Source organism: Microtus pennsylvanicus, chromosome 16, assembly GCF_037038515.1.
Source record: "Microtus pennsylvanicus isolate mMicPen1 chromosome 16, mMicPen1.hap1, whole genome shotgun sequence".
Classification (NCBI taxonomy): Eukaryota; Metazoa; Chordata; class Mammalia; order Rodentia; family Cricetidae; genus Microtus; species Microtus pennsylvanicus.
Window position 1 is genome coordinate 48,539,338 of NC_134594.1, and position 19,390 is coordinate 48,558,727.

The 19,390-nt window shown below is 43.8% G+C and overlaps 2 protein-coding genes across 8 annotated transcripts in view; one reads left to right on the forward strand and one right to left on the reverse strand.

The window, feature by feature from the left end:
- Sh3d19 (SH3 domain containing 19) overlaps positions 1-19,390 on the forward strand; it is a 139,686-nt gene that overhangs the window by 15,075 nt on the left and 105,221 nt on the right. The gene's annotated exons all lie outside the window — the stretch shown is intronic.
- Prss48 (serine protease 48) lies at positions 581-7,868 on the reverse strand. Its single transcript, XM_075951042.1, is given in 7 exon segments — positions 581-639; positions 642-819; positions 3,242-3,408; positions 4,080-4,342; positions 5,500-5,662; positions 6,080-6,124; positions 7,826-7,868. Coding segments are annotated over 7 exon segments (918 nt in total).

A 19,390-nucleotide genomic window follows, 5' to 3' on the forward strand; every position in this document is an offset into this window, starting at 1 on the left:
AACTAGCTCTTGTAGACCAGGCTGGTCTCAAACTCACAGAGAGCCGCCTGCCTCTGCCTTCCGAGTGCTGGGATTAAAGGCGTGCGCCACCACTGCCTGACTCCACACAGGAATTTTAAAAGAGCAAAGCTGCTTATATGCACTCCTTGTTAAAGACTGAGGGGTAGAAGAATTTTTGGTAAGAAATCCAGCATGCAGCAAAACAGACCCCTTATAGAGTTTCTGGAAGACCCTTCCTTATACCATTTTGATTTTTTTAGCTCGCTTTTCTAATAGTTATTTAACTCAGATTCACAAATATTTATTCATAGAAAGCATCCTTCCTCCCTCATAAAATACATTATTCTAGGATAAAAATAAAAAAAATCATACACAGAAGTGGTAGCCTTATTTATTAGCTGTTTGCATTCTAACCACTAAAACATAAGAAAATCAAGAACCTTGAAAGCAAAACCATGGAATCACAGTGACTCTCTTAAGAATTCTCTGCACAAGGCTTTATTCTCCACAGCCCCATCTCATTAGTTCCCCAGAAGGATCAGCTCCACGTCCTGTCTTGGTATCATGTTAGGGTCAAGGTTCAGGGGGATCCCAGGAGAGCCAGAGGAAGTAGTACAGCAGGGAACAAGAAATCACATAAGTACAGTCACCACCGGAGCCCCGTGCTCTCGAGATAATGGCTTTGATCCATTTTTGGTAGTAGGTCACGTTAACGTAGACTCCAGGAAGATTTTTGCCACATTCCAAACCCCAGCTTACCACACCCATCAGGATCCAGACACCATCAATGTGGCAAGACAGAGGTCCTCCAGAGTCACCCTGAGGGAGAGAAAGGCCAGAGTTCAGCAGTGAGAAGGCCTGGGATGAGGCTGAGGGGCCTTATCAGTCAGGAGGGATGGAGAGTTCTTCAAAACCAGACCTGAACCCTGAGCTGTGCAGCAGCAAGGGAACTGGACTTCTCGCTGCTTCCGGGAGAACTCAGAGGAGTTCTGGAATCAATGGAATTTGAAATTCACAGGGACCTTAGAAAAATGCATTAGTTGTTTCTAAATAGTCATTTGATATGCCATGAAAAAGCAAGGGAAAATTAATATGATGTTTCTTATTAAGGTTTTCACTACAAAGCAAGACTTCACAAGTGTAAAACACGACCCTTGTTTTCTCCATAGGTTCTTATTTTCTTTTTAGTGTTGGGTTCATTTCTCCGTTGGTATGATGACAGCCATCAGTGGGTTGTATCTTGTTTTGTTTCTTTGTCATGTAACAGCTTTAAGAGTTCATGTTCATTCTCAGCTCACTTTGTGTGTGTCTCATCTTAGGCTCATCCACACAGTTTTGATTACTGTCGCTTTGTAGAAAGCCTTGGAATCAGAAAGGTTGAGTCTTTCAACTTTGTTCTTCTTTTTCAAGACTGTTTATGGCCCCTTGAATTTCATATGAGTTTTAGTATCAGCTTATTAATTTCTCAATCTAGCTATTTTTTTCCAATTTTATTTTAAAACAAACTTTGGCTTTTTTTCTCCCTTTTTTTACTTTTTATTGTTTTTCTGTTCTGTGCTTCAGTGAATAAAATCATTATTTCTTTGTTCTTTCCCAGGTCTAGTTTGCTCCCCAACTCCCAGAACTGTGCCCTCTCTCCCTCTCCCCCTTCCCCCTCTCCCTCTCCCCCTCCTCCCTCTCCCTCTCTTTAGTGGCTGCCTTTCCTTTCCCCCTTTCTCTTCAGCATTCAGATTGAAACCAGGATTTTGGATGGACTGGGCAGGTCTGTGCCTCTACACTGTGTCCTGCCTCCTTTCCCAGTGTCTTAATGTAGAGATTAGGTTCTTCACTTGAGATATTCTTGTTTATAGAACTGACATTTACAACTATGAGTTTCTCAAACTACCGCTTAAGGTCTGAAAGCTGTGTCTGGACTTCATTTCTATCGACATGTTTCCTAATTTCTGTGGTGATTTCTTCTTTTGGCTCATTGGTTATTTAGAAATATGTTAACTACCACAGATCCGAATTTTCTCTATTTTTGTGGTACTTTTATTCTGTTACTCTATTTTATTCTGTTGTTATTAGAGACCCTGCCCTGTATGATTTGAATCCCCCTAACTGTACTGAGGCTCAGCTTGCAGCCTTAGATAAATCTGTTCTTGAGAATGTTCGGTGTGCATTTAAAGTGTGTTCTATTCTTTGCTGCTGATCTCAGAGCAACTCCGCTGCCATTGAAATATAAAAGCCAACTCCATGAAGGCAGTGGAGAGGGGTCAAAAGCAGACAGCAAGTGGCATTAATCTTCAGAAGAAAAAGAATAATACTTTGTTTTTAAGTGGATTTCTCTTAAACAGGCCTATCCCTAGCTTATTTGGGTTTGGGGAGTTTGCTGTGAGACTATGTTTCCTACTAATGTCAGGAGCTACACAGGGTCTCACCAACATGACTGCCCAAATGTGAGCTGAACAAAGACAGCAACAGACATGCCAAAGTAGACAGGGAAAAGCCCATGAAGCCTCAGCCCTACACAAAGAACTAGGCAACTAAGGGATATGGTCGTCCAGGTAAGAGCATACCAATTGGTTATCCAACACCAAATGGTCAGCCCTAAAAACATACATGCAAGTAACATTATGTAGACTGAGCAGCTTATATTTATGTATTTAGGAGCATATATGTATGTATGTGTATGTATGTATATGCATGTAACAACAATGAAATGGAAATGGAGGCTATGAATTTGAAAGGGATCAGGGGGGGTATATTGGAGGGTTTAGAGGGGGGAAGAGAAAGGGGTAAATAATGTAATTATAGTCTTGAAAATAAAGTAAATTTAAATATTGACATAGGTCAGTTGATTCGTCCAGCGTAACTCAAGAGTTACTGTCAACCGTCATTTCCTGGGTTGTAATTTATTGTTAATTACAGATAAAATGACTTATACCCACATTAAGATGTCCCAGAAGGAAAGTAGGAAGGAAGGAAGGAGGGAGGGAGGGAGGGAGGGAGGGAGGGAGGGAGGGAAGGAGGGAGGGAGGAAGGGAGGGAAGGAGGGAGTGAGGGAGGGAGGGAGGGAAGGAGGGAGGGAGGAAGGGAGGGAAGGAGGGAGGGAGGGAAGGAGGGAGGGAGGAAGGGAGGGAAGGAGGGAGGGAAGGAGGGAGGGAGGGAAGGAGGGAGGGAGTGAATGAGGGAGGGAGGGAGGGAGGGAGGAAGGGAGGGAGGGAGGGAGGGAAGGAGTACTCCAAGAACAAACACTCACCTTGCAACTGTCCTTGTTTGTCTGAACATCGCCAGCACAAAATTCGTCCTCCTTGATGACGGACTCCAGTTCTGGGATGAAACTGCCGATTGGGTTGTACAGTTTTTCACACCCCTCATTGCTAATGAGGGGTACTTCAACTTCGTGAAGGGTAGAGGGGTAAAGACCTGTAGAGGGCGACAGCAAGGAAAGTTTGTAACAGCCTGGAAAATGAGCAGGGTCCCCGTCAGAACCAGCCCACCTTCCAGCCATACTGCCTATGGAGAGCTCTGAAATGCTTAAGTCCAAATAAATGAATTTGAATTGTTTCAGTTTGTGCCAGCATCCTAATAAAGAATATTCTCATAACTTCTGATTAAGTCAAAATATAGGTAATCTAAATTATTCTAAAATTGTTCTCCTCATTTTTCTTAAATTTCTGAATTATCTCTACTTCATTCTGGAAAAAGTGTTAACACACATTTTTATAAACAAATTAACATACACACATCAAAACAAAAAACTAGACTTTCCAAACTTTAAGTCATGTTTAGTTGTCTCTGAAGGAGAGGTAACTATATGTTTAAATTGTTAATATTTGCTCAGTCACAAAAAGACTCTAGGCATGATATAGTAGCAAACAAACAGGTAAATGTCAAAAGGATATTTTATTTGAAGACTTGTAGATTGATTTAATCTAGCTGAAAAATATTAGCCAGAACCAGGGGTGGTGACATACATTTATAATTCCAGGAGACTAGGATGAGGGAGCATGAGTTCAGGGCTAGCTTTGGCTACTGAGCAAGTTTAAGGCTTGCCTGAGCTACACAAGAACCTGTTTTAATTAATTAATTGTTACCTTCCTGAGTCAGTCCCCATCCAGTCACCCAGCAAGAAGCTGGCAGAGGAAGCTGCTGCTTTGAGACACTGGGCAAGCAAATGGGTAGAATGAGAGCGGTGAAGGTGACCTTGCATGACAGTCTCAGCAGGGCAATATCTCTGTTTACACTGTGGTTTTTGGGATAGGTGATGATTTTGGACACATAGTATTCTTTGCCTTTACTTGAGTGGTTGACTTCAATGGATCCAAGCCGTACACTGTATAAAGAAATAAACTGTTCCCTAAGAGGAAAAGACAGAAGAGAATAAAAGTGATGTGTTGGCCTACAGCACATCAGAACAAGCTGCCTGTCTATAGCCCAAAGTCTCTGAAGAACGGTGATACTTCCAGGGTTCAGTTAATCTCGAGCTAAGATTAGTTTGTGTCTTTTTCTTATCTCCTGTACCCTGTCCTTGCTTCTCTTCCTGTGGTCTCCTCTTACATATTCTCCCTGATTCCCCCACTTAACCTCTTCCACATGGTTGTGAGTGTGTGTGTGTGTGTGTGTTGTGTCAGGTGGTCTCATAAGATGTACAAAATAAATAACCTAAGTAGTGTCAGGCAGTTCGTTACCACCACCCCCCCCCCTTCTTTGGCCTTCTGCCTTTTTGTTCTAGACTACCTTACCTTCTGCCATCTTGGTTTTCTTGGGAATTCTCTTGTGCTATAGCCTACCATTTTGTCTAGATCCATGTCTTCCTGCTCCTCCCTGCTCATACGCATGAGTGGTAACGGTTTTGTGGCTTTGAATATTTGTAAATGTCTGTGTTTGTACGCTATCTATTCACAGTTTGTATGCGGGTAGAACATACAATCCTGAGCTAGGAAGAAACTCTCCCTCAGTGTTTTGAACTCACTCTCCCATTTTTCTGAGTTTTCATGGTTGTTCGTGAAAAAGCCTTTTGATTGCTGTGCATACTAGTCTCTGTTGTTGCACAATGAGGTGCTACCATGTTCTGTGGTGTAAATGAAAACATATTTGGGGCTCAGAGTCTTCAAGTCAGGGACCAGGTGTGCCTACATCTCAGGGTCTCTCGAGCGGCTCCAGTCAGGGCTTGAATCGGGGAGAATCTGTTGCCAGCTCACTTACATTGAGTTGGAGTCTTTGTGAGGAACCAGTTTCATGTGGTGCTGACCACACAGCAACTTGTTTTTATACCACAGCTCTGAAAGCTCAGATAGAGTTTGCAAGACCCAAAAGCTTATGACAAACCCCGCAATGGTTTCAGAAGTGAGTGAATGCAATGGAAGGCTCGTCTACACCCTATCTCCTGGTTGTGTTCACTCCAGGATGATGTAGGCTTCCCTGATGCCCTGCTGATCTTAACACTAGCGCTAGCCTATTGGTTCCCCTGATGCCATCCAAACACCCGCGTGTCCGCTCCCAGCTACAGCTTACTTTTTTATGCAGTGTGCCGCTGTCACTACCCAGCGCTCGCTGACGAGGGAACCTCCACAGATGTGAGTCTGGTCATACTGCAGGCTGACCTGCCAAGGCCAGCGCCCCAAAGCAGCAGGTTGGCCACCCACAATGCGACCAGAGTATACAGGTCGTCCACACACTAGACAAAGAGGAGAAGGCACTGTGCACATTGCGAGTTCTGCCCAACCTCTGGCCTCCATTTTATCATTGTCCCCAAACTCCCATCTCATCCTTTTCTAGGATTTAAGGCCTCCTTAAAACAACTTACACTTCCCAATTCCAGTTTTCTTTTTCCTGAGTTCTTTATTCATGTGCTTTAAGTATATGGGTGTTTTTAACCTGCATGTATGTCTGCACATCAGAAGAGGGTACAGGGTTCCATGGGATACAGTTACAGACACTTGTGAGCCGTCATATGGATGCTGGGGATTGAACCAGCCCCAGGGCCTCTGGGAGAGCAGCCAATGTTCTTAACCACTGAGCCAAATCTCCAGTTCCCACCCCCAAATTCTAGTTTAAAACCCAGCAGTTCTAAGCCAGGGTGGAGACTACTCACCTGATTGCAAAGTTTTCTTTTTGGTAAAAGAATATGGGCAAAACCCTACAGAAAACACACCATATCATTAGTACATAGTAACATCTTATATTTGAACTCACTGAACAAGAGCTTTCTAGGTCGGCTGTAGTGCTAAAATTTACAGCTACAGGGACTCCTGATAATTATATATACCTACCTACCTGACTATAACAACCAAAGCTTACCATTTGCTTTATGATTCATTATCAGGAACATCAAATGTGTTCAGTTGCATTACAGTGATGCCCTGGGCAGCTTCTGAAATTTACAGACTGTTTATTTTTATGTTGTTTTCTTTAACTGAATTGTCATTTTACAATATTTTGTGTTTTTTTTTTTTTTGCTACTTCTTACCTCTTTGCTACTGACAGCATAGCCTTCTTTTTAATTAACTGTAGGCCAGAGAAATAGCCTGACAAGTTGTTTATTATGCCAGTACTGCCTCCAGATTCCTCTACCTGAAATGCGGTTTTCCAGGGCCTGGGTCTCCTCTAACTTGATCATTTCCATGAAGTCATCCTCTCTGAGGGAATAGAGGAAGTCCTGAGTGAATGTATACCGTTGACATGGACCCTAGCCTCAGACCTGTGGGAAAACGGCAAAGCCCCTACCTCACCCTAGGGGTGTGGCTCCGCGGGAAAGCAGAGCCTTCCTCTGGTTCCTGTGTGGACGGTGATAGTCGGGCCGGAAAAAGTCCATTGTAGCTTTTTCCCACTAACGCATATACATGGCTTGAAGAATGCTCCCCAACAAACGCCGCTCCCAGGAGATTAGCTAAATGTGCCTCCTCAATCTGGCTTCATAAAATACACCTTGCCGCCGGGCAGTGGTGGCGCATGCCTTTAATCCCAGCACTCGGGAGGCAGAGGCAGGCGGATCTCTGTGAGTTCGAGGCCAGCCTGGTCTACAAGAGCTAGTTACGGGACAGGACCCAAAAAGCTACGGAGAAACCCTGTCTCGAAAATAAAAAAATAAATAAATAAAAAAGATACACCTTGCCTTTTTGTTTATCCGTACGTAACGACCCCACCCACCTTCTCGTTCAGCAGTGTATAATAAATGTACTGAGCTTCTGGGGTAATGCAGCACTTCATCAGAGAGCTCAGCCCACACAACCCCAGCTTTTCTATGTTTGTCCTTTCCTTTCCCTCATGGCCCCAGCAGGTGAATCCCTGAAGCAATGCAGGGGCGACCCCCTTTGCTGCGGGGGCTGGAACATGACAGCCAGGAGCTCCACTTTCACCCAGTCTCTTTCCAGGATCTGCTCAAATTATTCCTTTTTAGAGAGGCCATTTTAGACTAACCTGTTAAAAATTACGGCACACCTCTTTTGTTGTTGTTATTTTGTTTGTTTTGTGCAGGCTAGGTTGGCCTAGAACTCCCAAATGTAGCGCTGTCTGGCTTCAAACATGTGATCCTCTTACTTCAGCCGTCCTGAATGTTGGGATTATAGGCCGGTTTTCTCCCTGAACTTTAGGTGCCCCTTTCCCTTCATAACACTTATTAATCATTAATATGTTTTATAATTTACATTTTTAATGCGCTCAGTGATTATAAGGCTCATGAAAACAGGGACCTTAGTACTGTTTACTGCTTTATCCTATCACAGACGTTTAAACAAGGATGATGTCACTCACGAACAGCATCCATACATTATCACGCGATGCCTTCTTGAGTCAAACGTTTCCGCATTTCTCCCCTCTTGGCCCTGCCCCTGGGGCTCACCTAGCATAAGTAGCAGCAGGACCACGGGGACCGCAGGGCCCATGCCTCTGTCCTCAGGTGCAACACAGCAAGTTTCCAGACTCAGGGTCCAAGCCAGGGAAGGGGCTGGACCAGCTTCTCCGGTAGGTGGAGCACTCTGCTTCTTGCTCAGCTTCTTCCCAATCGCCTCAACCTGACTGCAAGGGAGCAGATTTAAGCAGGGCAGCTGCAGGACCCTGCAGCGCCCCCTACTGTCACGGAGGAGCCTACTGTGTGGTGGAGTTTTTGCCTGGGGGGCGGGGTAGTAGATCGCTAAGGGTTCTGGGAAGGATTAGGGTTTTATTTGGCCATGGCGAGAAGATGGAAGGGTTGCAGGATTCGATGATTAGTTAAAAAATAAGAAAGGGGAAAGAGGAAATTAACCCACTGAGTTAAATCCATTTTTCTTTTACAAATCAGGTTTACAAATAAACTCTAAGACAACAACCGGATCGATCTGTGTGTAGAACATTTATTGTAATCTGGTCTCAGGTTTACAAATAAACTCTAAGACAATGATCTCTCTGTGTGTAGAACATTTATTGTCGTGTAGCCTCGGGTTAGTACCTGGGGTCTGCGTGGAAAGGTCAGGAGCGGAGTGCGACAGGGTCACCTGGAGCAAACCTATGGCAGATCAGACAGAGCTGGGAAGACTTGGATGGTGTTAACTTGAGAGCTGGTAGCAGGGTTGTTCAGTACCTCCACTCAGATTCCTGGCCATTCGTACCTTAAAATGACGCAGCTGCGTTCCATGCCACGTGCCCCAGAGTTTCCTTGTACTCGTTCTGAATTCCAATAATCTGTTCTTACCAGGACATAGGTTCTCTGTCTATGGATTGTCTTTGAGGTAGGGCTCCTTACATAAGAAGAGGGGAGGGTGGTTTTTTAGTGTAGTTGCCCTCAGCCTGACTCCCCCGAGTGTCATGAAAATGATCGTGTACGTGTGTGTGTGTGTGTGTGTGTGTGCGCGCGCGCGTGCGTGTGGGTGTGCGTATGTGTCTAAGACAGAGTCCCAGGCCAGCCTCAGAAAGGTGATCTTCAGCCGGGCGGTGGTGGCGCACGCCTTTAATCCCAGCACTCGGGAGGCAGAGGCAGGCGGATGTCAGCCTGGTCTACAAGAGCTAGTTACGGGACAGGACCCAAAAAGCTACGGAGAAACCCTGTCTCGAAAATCAAAAAAAAAAAAAAAAAAAAAAGAAAAAGAAAGGTGATCTTCACAAGAGTTAGCTTTTCCAGCCTGTATGTATCACCCAATCCGACCTACTTTATTTAAATAACCACAGTTTAAAGAGTTTTTGGAAGGAAACATTGACAAAAACCATGTCTCTGTGTGTTTGTTTTCTGACTGCCCCACTACATTTTACCAAGTTTGTACTTTTCAGATCCACTTGCCTTCAGTTGTCTCTTCCAGAAGCTGCGCCTGCCATCTTCCTGTTAACTTACTAGTGTCCCGCAGGCTTTTCTTTTACATCTTCTGTTTATGAGCTTTGAGCATCCGTGCTGACTTTGTTCTAGTTGCTGTGATATTTTTTTTTATCATCTGATAATGTATGACTTCCTGCTTTTCATCTTATTTTTTTCTGAAGAAGGAAGAAAACCGCTTATTTTAATAATCACAGCCACCTTTGTGGGTATTTCAAATAGTTTATGATGTTCGCAGACAATTTTATCTGTGAATGTAGCTTTTTAAAAAGGTCAGGGAGCTTTGAATAGCTCCATCGCAGACTGTTGGCCTAGCATACACAAGGCCCCGGTTTCTACCCCAAGCGCTGCAAAAAATAAAATGTCAGATCATCATCTGGCATTTGCCTGAGTTGTATCTGGAGATTGGGTAGTTTCTCCTTGTCCTGTCACGATCCTTGGGCTCTGGGCGTGTCTCTGATTTGTCTGGAGTAAAGACTTAACGCAGACGCCATTGGGTCCCGTGATTATCCCAGGTTGCTTGGCGTCTGATATCACTGGGCAAAAGCGAAGTTCTAACTGACTCCCTTTATAATTTAGTTAGGCTGCTCACAGAGTCTCGTCTGTTAAAATTATTTATAAAAATGTATTTTGATAGCACTGTCTGTTAAATTGTGTCAGAAGCAAACTCTATGGGATGTAACGAGGCCATCGGCTTCTTATTCTGAAAATTGGAGTGGGGAAAAGAGTTGTCCTGCTTTTCCTGTAAAAATTATAGTTCATAGAAACCAATTAGGTTCAGCCAGTGAGGGACAGAGTACACCCAATGAATCTGTTTGGACTAGCAGAAAATTTAAAAACATTAGAAAGTCACTACTTACATCCCATCGTGAAAATTGATTAGGATAGTGGTCGCCGATAGCCAGAAGCCTTAGTTGAAGGGTGGGTGCAGATCTCTGGCTGGTGGTACCTTTGAGCCCTGTGATCGAGTGTGGTGTGGCTAAAAGTGGGACAAGGCAGACACACGCCTCTTGATGTCTCGAACACGAAGCGCACGGTACCTCCTGTGTAGCATTCTTGTCAGACAAAGACCTGAACTCCGGAGCTACTTCCATTTGCCAAAAATACAGGGGATAAAAGAACCAGTTAAATTACAACACAAGGAGGTAAATAGGCAGAGTCAGAATGTGGGACATTTTCTAAAGCTGCTAACCTGGTTTCTGTAGTAAGTTAACCTTGGCGGGGAGGAGACTGCACTAAGTTATAAGAAACTTTAAAGAGGGAGGTAAGTGTGTTGTCCCTGTTTGGATCCTGATTTAATAAACCAACTCTAATGAGTTCTTTTTCTGTACGGAAGGAAATTTGATAGAGCTGGATACTGGATGAGAGGCCTTAATCTTGGTAGGTGTGACAATGACATTGGGTTACATAAGGAAATATATATTTTCAAAGAGAGAATCAGGAGCCCATGAGTCCTTTGTAAATCTGAGCTGGATTCTTCTTGTCGTTTCGGAGAACACTCCAGTCAGTGGTTTTTCGTCTGTGGCTATTGTTTTCATGAACAACAACAACAACAACAGGTAACTATGTCCTCTACTGGAAGATCCAATCTGGGGATGGCAAGATGACTTATCTGGTAAACAGCTTGCCATAGAAGCCTGTCGACCCAAGTTCAATCCCTGGAACCTGCAGTAAAGGAGAGCCCTGACTCCTGAAATCTGTCCTCTGACCTACACACAGTTGCTGAGGTGCAGGATGTGAGCATGGATATGCACACGCACACACACACATACACACACACATATGCACTACCACCACCACTAACACTGATGATGATGACGATGATGATGGTGGTGGTGATGATGAGCACAAATTTGAAAGGAAAGCCCAATCTGGTCTTGGTTCTTGAACCTAAACTAGAAAATTTTAGTCAAGTTTTAATTTCACTACAGTAAGTCATAGAACTAGTTACTATGTATCTATAGTACACCTATTATACCAAGCTCACACTCTGGACAGCCTTCTCTTCTCCCTGGCTCTTCATTTTCTTAGCTGGTCTGTGGGTATCCGCTGAAGGAGACTGACCCTGGTCAAAGCTCTGCCCTGTTTCTTGATTTATCGTAGGGATTTGTGGTGTGCTATACATTACAGGAAATACTTCCCATTTAAAAAATTTGCTTCTGCTCATCCTGAGGAATCCTTCTTTGTGGTTGTAACAGTTTGGTTTCTGTGGTGTGTAGCTCTCGTTTTATTCATTTAAAAACTAGATGGAAGCCAGGTAGTGGTGGCACATGACTTTAATTCCTATTGGAAGGCAGAGGCCAGGGCATCTCTGAGTTTGAGGCCAGCCTGGTCTACATAGTGAATTCCAGGAGATCCAGAACTACCCTACTGAGAAACCCTGTCGGGAAAAAAAAATCAAAAACCAAACAAACAACAAACTTTCCCCCAAAAAAACTAGATTGAAGCAAGGCACACACCTGTAATCCCAGGATTTGCAATGAGGAAGCAGGAGGATCAGGAGTTCAAGGTCGTCTTTAGCAGCATAGGTGTAATCTATGGGTTATATTAGCCCTTGTGTAGACAGAAATTTCTGTCCCACCCAGTCCTGCTGCCGTTCAGTCCCAACCCAAATAAGCATACAGAGGCTTATATTAATTATAAACTGTTTGGACTATTGCTCAGGCTTATTACTAACTAGCTCTTGCAACTTAAATTCACCCATAATTCTTGTCTAGGTTTTTAGCCATGTGGCTTGGTACCTTTACTCAGTAAGGCATTCTCATCTTGCTTTCTCCACATCTGGCTGGTGACTGACTCTCTGCCTTTCCTCTTCCCAGAAATCTCCTACTCTGGTTGTTCCTCCTATACTTCCTGCCTGGCTTCTGGCCAGTCAGCATTTTATTAAACCAATATGAGTGCAAATCTTTACAGTGAACAAGAGCATTATCCCAAAGCACCCCTCTCTGGAAAAACCAAACCAAGGAAACACCCATCTGTACTGCACCTGGGTACTTCCCATTTGTTGGGCACAGTAAGAAGATTAAGGAGATATCTAGGGTGTTTGTGTCTTCTCTCAAGCTGTTCATACCTGCTCAAAAGGAGAAATAAAGAGGTACAAATGAAGACATGCACTCCAGTGAGATGTCTGATAACTGGGATCAAAGGGTTGATGCTATTCTGGTCTAATAGAAGGAAGAACCTTTGACAGGGCTTTTCCACCATGAATGACAGAAACTTCTGTTGGAAAGAACCACATGTCTGGAGTCAGGCAGTTTTGGATAAATCTGTTAATATTAGCTCAGTTGTTTCTTGGTGTTTTCATTTGTAGACGTGAGATAAATAATAACATTTGATTGTTAAGACTAAATAAGGTGTTACTGAAAGTGAACAATGTAGTGTCTACAACTGAGGAGGATTAATAATAAAGAAAATGTAAATGTGTGCCGTAGTTAAGACATGAGACAAAGATGTCACGCCACCTAAGAATCCACTGAAGCAGGTCTTTACACACATTGACTTGGCTGACCTCATCTCAATCTTGGTTCTAGGCCTTATCTTCTTGGCTTCTGGAATTCAAGGCTTGTCAGAGCTCCCACAAAAGATTCGATTTATTATATTTTAGACTTCCAAAAGAAACCAGAATCACTATTTACAAGGGGAATTGCTTATTTCCTCATTATTTAAAACTTTTATTTTTCCAACCAGGCACCTCCTTGGTTATGTGTAGGGAAGCCACACGAGGAGGTTGGTACGGTTTGCAGCACCTGAGAAGAGAGCAAGTGGAGTGGCTAAACAAGACCCTTTGATGCACTGAGATGAAACACTCTTACAAACTAGTCCTACTTAGAAAAATGGTATACAAGCCCTTCTCCACACGATCAATCTAAGAAAATACAACACTTTTGTTTGGACTTAGGCTCTCTTCCCTCAGAAGCCAAAGTTCTTATAAATATATATAGTTAACCAATTTCTTCTCTTAGATTCCATGTTGACTATGGCTGTTTTTCTGCAGTCAGTGTTTAATGTTGTGGGCAAGAATTAACTCTTCCTACAGATGGTCTTATTCCAAGTGTGTTGCCTTGAAATCATTCTCAAGTTTAGTTTATTCCTAGAATACACGAGGAATAAATTCATGGAAATCTTTTGGTTTTCTTTTAGATGTAACTCGATAATTCTGTCTCACCTATTAGGTATTATATTTAAGTTTTGGTTTTAAAAGTTTTCAGGACTGGGGACTGTAGTTTAGTGGTAGAATACTTGCCTGGTATGTACATGCATGCACACACTCACATGCACGCACGTGCGCGCGCACACACACACACACACACACACACTCATGATCTACTACTATAGGGCAGAGGGTGTGACGAGGCTACATAGTAATCACAGCTCAGGTTTCCAACGGTCAGCAATTAACTTTCCTGTTTGCTGTATTATCAGCAGGCATGAGCATCTTCTGTTGTGTCTATTAGAAAGCAAACTCACGTTTTAAGATCAGAATTGTATCCAATCATTTGCAAAGTGCCTTTCAGCTGTTTTATGATTCTATAACACTAGTTTATCCACTTGTGGGGTTTGGGCTCTAATATCTTGATACATGGCTTTTTCACATTCCTTTATGTTTCTACATATTTGGCATCTCTTTCTTATGCTTAAGTATTCTCCAATGTCAAGTAGAATAAATTGTAGTCATTTGAATCTTGATCATGATTTGTGTAATTTTACACTTGGGAATTATTTTCAAAGTTCTTAGCACTTCATATGTTTGGAAAACTTTATATATATATAGGGTTTATCTGCATGTATGTCTGTGCCCCATGTGTGTGCCTGGTGCTCACAGAGGCCAAAAGAGGGTATCGGATTCCCTAGGACTGGAGTGACAGACAGCTGTGAGCCACCACGTGGGTGCTGGGAATTGAGCCCAGGTCCTCGGGAAGAGCAGCCGGTGCTCTTAACCGCTGAACTTTCTCTCCGTCCCTGGAAAGCTTTTAACACGTTCCTAATTTAGTTTACCATTATGTAGTTGCGTTTTTTTTGTGTAGTTATTAATGAAAGCTGTTAATTTCAATAGCGATTTCTTCAGTGAACTATGAGATGCTTGCTTTGCTATTTATTCTTCATTCCACCTGTGCCAGAACACCTTCCTATAACTAAGTTTTACTTTTATCTATCCTGTGATATATTGTGTTAGTATTTTATAAAAAGAAAAAAGGACTTAGCCCTGGCCAGTGTGTATACCATGTTCTTAACCACCCATCTTTGTATGCCAGAGCTTAGGGAAAGAACAACAAGGCAGTCTTGCATGCGTTATGAAAGATGTTTTTAGACTGTTCTCTGTCCATGCTGAATATATCTTTAATAAAACCTCCGCTAATACCACACCCGAGAGCATGACTATGAAGCACTTTCTCTGAATGGGGCTAATAAAAGACTCAAGGAATTTCCCCCTACATTTTTCTGTTTTCATCCCTGAGCGCTAGGCACGGCCAGCCTTGACTCTGGAGCCATCACGCTGTTTCCATTCACTTCTAAATGAGGAATGCAGTCTTTATTATGCCCCCTGTGTTGCTTATAATGAGAATGGCCTCTGTTGGTTCATATAGTTGAATTCTTAGTCCCCAGTTGGTGGACTAGTTGGGAAGGATTAGGACGTGTTGCCTTTTTGGAGGAGGAGTTTGAAATTTCAGAAACCCATGCCGTGCCCAGTTAGTTTTCTCTGCCTTCTCTCAGATACTGCTCTAGCACCGTGCCTGCCTTCCTTCCTGCCTGCTGCCATGCTCCCACCATCTTCTCCAGGATATCCGTGGACTCTCTGAAACTGCAAGCCCCCAATAAACTCTTCTATGAGTTGCCTTGGGCATGGTGTCTCTTCACAGGAACAGAGACATAACTACGACACCCCAATCTTTGCCTCTTGAGAGACACACCTTGTTGACTCATTTCTAGAGACTGCAAGACGTCATGAGATGACTGACACACAAGTAGCTTGTGAACAGCCTTTCCCTTTCTTCAGCCACTCACCCTTGGGAAGCCATTTTCACTAAAGCCGTTTGCAGACGGCTCCCTGTGGACGGTAGGAAAAAGAGTGGCAAGCAAGCTGCGGTCTACTCACAGGTTCATGCATGGGCTCAGAAATGAAAGTCGAACGGGGCCAACACAGTGGTGGTCCTTGAGACACCCCGAGTTACCACCACCCAGCCCAGCCTCTCCTGCGCACTGACCCACAGAAAGGAACTGAGGTTTTTCCTGGTTCAGTGATTTAAGTCTGGAAGTAATTTGTTGTACAGCAGTAGATGACTAATACACTGTGTGGGCTCTGGTAGCCTGACCTGATTTACCTGAATCCATTTGATCTTTTACATTCTTCCTTTTTGTTTTAGTCTAAGTCCTGTGTTGGGTGATTTTCTTCTTGGATTCAGCCAAGGGCAGGCTGACCTGCAGACGCCAGCTTCTTTTCCTACTGAATCTGAAGAGTGGTTGGGCCAGGTGGTTTCTGAATTCCTTTCCGCCTTAAAGTTCTCTGCTTCTATATTTCTTTCCGAGCTCTGCTTCAGTTTCATCGAAACAATAAGTCTGAGTGTTGTTAGAGTTGGCCAGTTGTTTTGAAGAGACAGATTATAATTGTACAACTTCATGGGTTCTACTGTGTTTTGGTACACTTGACTTAAGACACTGGGGTTATCCAGCGTTTGAAGTATTCGTTCTGGCAGCTCAACTTTCCAGACAACAGGTTAGACTCACAGGGTGACGGAACTGTATCTGTCTTGCTAGACACCACAATTCTCAGCTTCCAAAATGGGTCCTTTCTCCCTCACCTGCAAATGCCCTTTTATCCTGGCCATATTGATCTTGTTAAAGTGACCCCAAGAAAATCAGAAGCAAAAATATAACAGGAAGCCAGAAAGTGGGAATGGCAGAAAACTCTGTAGATGAGATGACTAACTTCTCAATCCAAGATTTATAGAAACAGATGGTTGTGTATATTGTAGGCTCACTGGTTCAGGAACTGTACTCTGTAGGCTCACTGGTCCAGGTACTGTATACTGTAGGCTCACTGGTCCAGGTACTGTATACTGTAGACTCACTGGTTCAGGTACTGTATACTGTAGGCTCACTGGTTCAGGAACTGTACTCTGTAGGCTCACTGGTCCAGGTACTGTATACTGTAGGCTCACTGGTTCAGGTACTGTATACTGTAGGCTCACTGGTTCAGGTACTGTATACTGTAGACTCACTGGTTCAGGTACTGTATACTGTAGACTCACTGGTTCAGGTACTGTATACTGTAGACTCACTGGTTCAGGTACTGTATACTGTAGACTCACTGGTTCAGGTACTATATACTGTAGGCTCACTGGTTCAGGTACTGTATACTGTAGACTCACTGGTTCAGGTACTATATACTGTAGACTCACTGGTTCAGGTACTGTATACTGTAGACTCACTGGATCAGGTACTGTATACTGTAGGCTCACTGGTTCAGGTACTATATACTGTAGGCTCACTGGTTCAGGTACTATATACTGTAGGCTCACTGGTTCAGGTACTATATACTGTAGGCTCACTGGTTCAGGTACTATATACTGTAGGCTCACTGGTTCAGGTACTATATACTGTAGGCTCACTGGTTCAGGTACTATATACTGTAGGCTCACTGGTTCAGGTACTATATACTGTAGGCTCACTGGTTCAGGTACTATATACTGTAGACTCACTGGTTCAGGTACTATATACTGTAGACTCACTGGTTCAGGTACTATATACTGTAGGCTCACTGGTTCAGGTGCTGTACTCTGTAGGCTCACCGGTCCAGGTACTATATGCTTTAGGCTCACTGGTTCAGGTACTATATACTGTAGGCTCACTGGTTCAGGTACTATATACTGTAGACTCACTGGTTCAGGTACTGTATACTATAGACTCACTGGTTCAGATACTGTATATTGTAGACTCACTGGATCAGGTACTACTGTATACTGTAGGCTCACTGGTTCAGGTACTGTATACTGTAGACTCACTGGTTCAGATACTGTATATTGTAGACTCACTGGATCAGGTACTGTATACTGTAGACTCACTGGTTCAGGTACTGTATACTGTAGGCTCACTGGTTCAGGTACTGTATACTGTAGGCTCACTGGATCAGGTACTGTATACTGTAGACTCACTGGTTCAGGTACTGTATACTGTAGACTCACTGGTTCAGGTACTGTATACTGTAGACTCACTGGATCAGGTACTGTATACTGTAGGCTCACAGGTAAGCATGAGGACCAGGGTTTGGATGCCAGGTAGTCTGGCTGCCCATCTATAATTTTAGGCTAGGAAAACTAGCAATATTATCAACCTTTTGTTTGGTTAGGAGACCCTGCCTCCATCAGTAAGGTGCCCCTATCCAGCTTCTTTTAGCCTTGTTGCCCTGCCCATCTTCCTGCCTTCACGCGAGGTCCACACAAAGAACACCGCCCCCTACTGAGTATCCAATGTGTATGTATATACATTCAGTACTTACCTATGTATGGGTTTGCGTGTGTGCTTGCATATGGGAGCCTAGGGTTTATTTTGCAAACCACCTGTGACCACTCTTCCACAGACTTCCAATGAAAAGGGAAGGAGTATGGAAGATGAACCCTGGAGCTCGATCTCCCACCCTTCCCCTCCTCTTTGCCCCACAGATATTACCTTTCCTCTCACGCTCATAATTCCTTCTCTCAGTCCCTGTACACCCCTGAGTGAGATATTATACTTAACTCAAGGAGATTCTTTGATTCTCCCTCCTCTATCTATAACAGAAAAGATAAAACCCAGATGCTATCTGGATAGGCAGCTCATACCACATGTTTCCTGGGCAGCGATTGCTAGGCCACAGCTTCTGTCATTGTCTAAGGTTTCCTCGCCTCTGGGGCTCACCTGATGTCTCCAAGAGAAGCGGCAGCAGGTTCACAGCACCAACAGAGCCCACACCTCTGTCCTCAGGAACATCGGAGGGCACAGTCGGGAGGTGGAGCAAGACCACCCTCTCCTCGTGGAGCCCTTTGCCTTTGCCCCTCCCATCTAATTCCTCCCCAAGAGTGGGTAGCTTAGACCAAACCCTAAACCGGAATCACAAAAGAAAACCTATGAGGACTGCCTGTCCCAGATCCCGGCCGGGCCTTGTAAACGGTCACCTGACTAAAACAAAAAATATCGAGGACGCGTACCTGTCTGTTCGCTAACCAGTGTTTTCCCGCTCTCTTTTTACATTATGCCCTCTGGCACTCTGTGCTTCACAGTCCTCGATCACCAGGGTTGTTTTTGTTTTGGGTTAAGTATTTGTAATATACAAGGTATTGGGCTAAATGAAGACCAGAATCTGTAGCACTTATGCAGAGTAAACAATAGGAGAATCTACTGAGAAAGGAAAAATAGCCCAGAGGCTTTTGTTTGGAACGTATATCATGTTTATTAAAACCAGTAGACGAGACGGCTGTGAAGCTAAGTGACGGCATTGGTGTGCACGTGGCACGGGCTGTCCAGCCTTGTTCCCAGCCTGCCTGCGTGTTGATTCTGAGCACTTTTGACCTTACAAGGTATATTATAACCTGACTGCTGAGCAAGAGCTGGTTACGATTTCTCATAAAACGATGATGTTGGAGCAGTTGAGTCCTTTCTGTTTGAGGCCCTGTGCTCAACACAGGAACGCATCATGAGAATAATAAAAATGTATAGGGTCCGAAGGCCCATGGTGGAGGGTTATATTTTCCAAGACTCAGGGATAGGATTGTAATGTTACCAGGATTACAGCTGAGAACTGGCAGTTTCAAGAGGTCAGCGCACCAGAAGGCATGTTTATATCGGATCTGACCCGATAGTGGCAAGTGTATGTTCAACCAGGAGGTATTTTTTTTCTCCTGTGCAATAAAATTCGTTGAATTTGTCACAATACTGTAAAAAGCGCACTGATTAGCATAGTAAGCAGTTTGGTAGAGAGCGTTGTTACAGTGGTCTCTCTGCACGTGCTGACACCGCCGTTACGATTAGTGAGGAGATAAACTAACTTAATTGAAGTGTTCACATTCCTGGTTATAGACCTTGAAACACAAGCAGAATTCAGGGAAGATGCTCTTTTCCCCTCCAGGTGCCTCATGCCCAGCTCGGCACTCG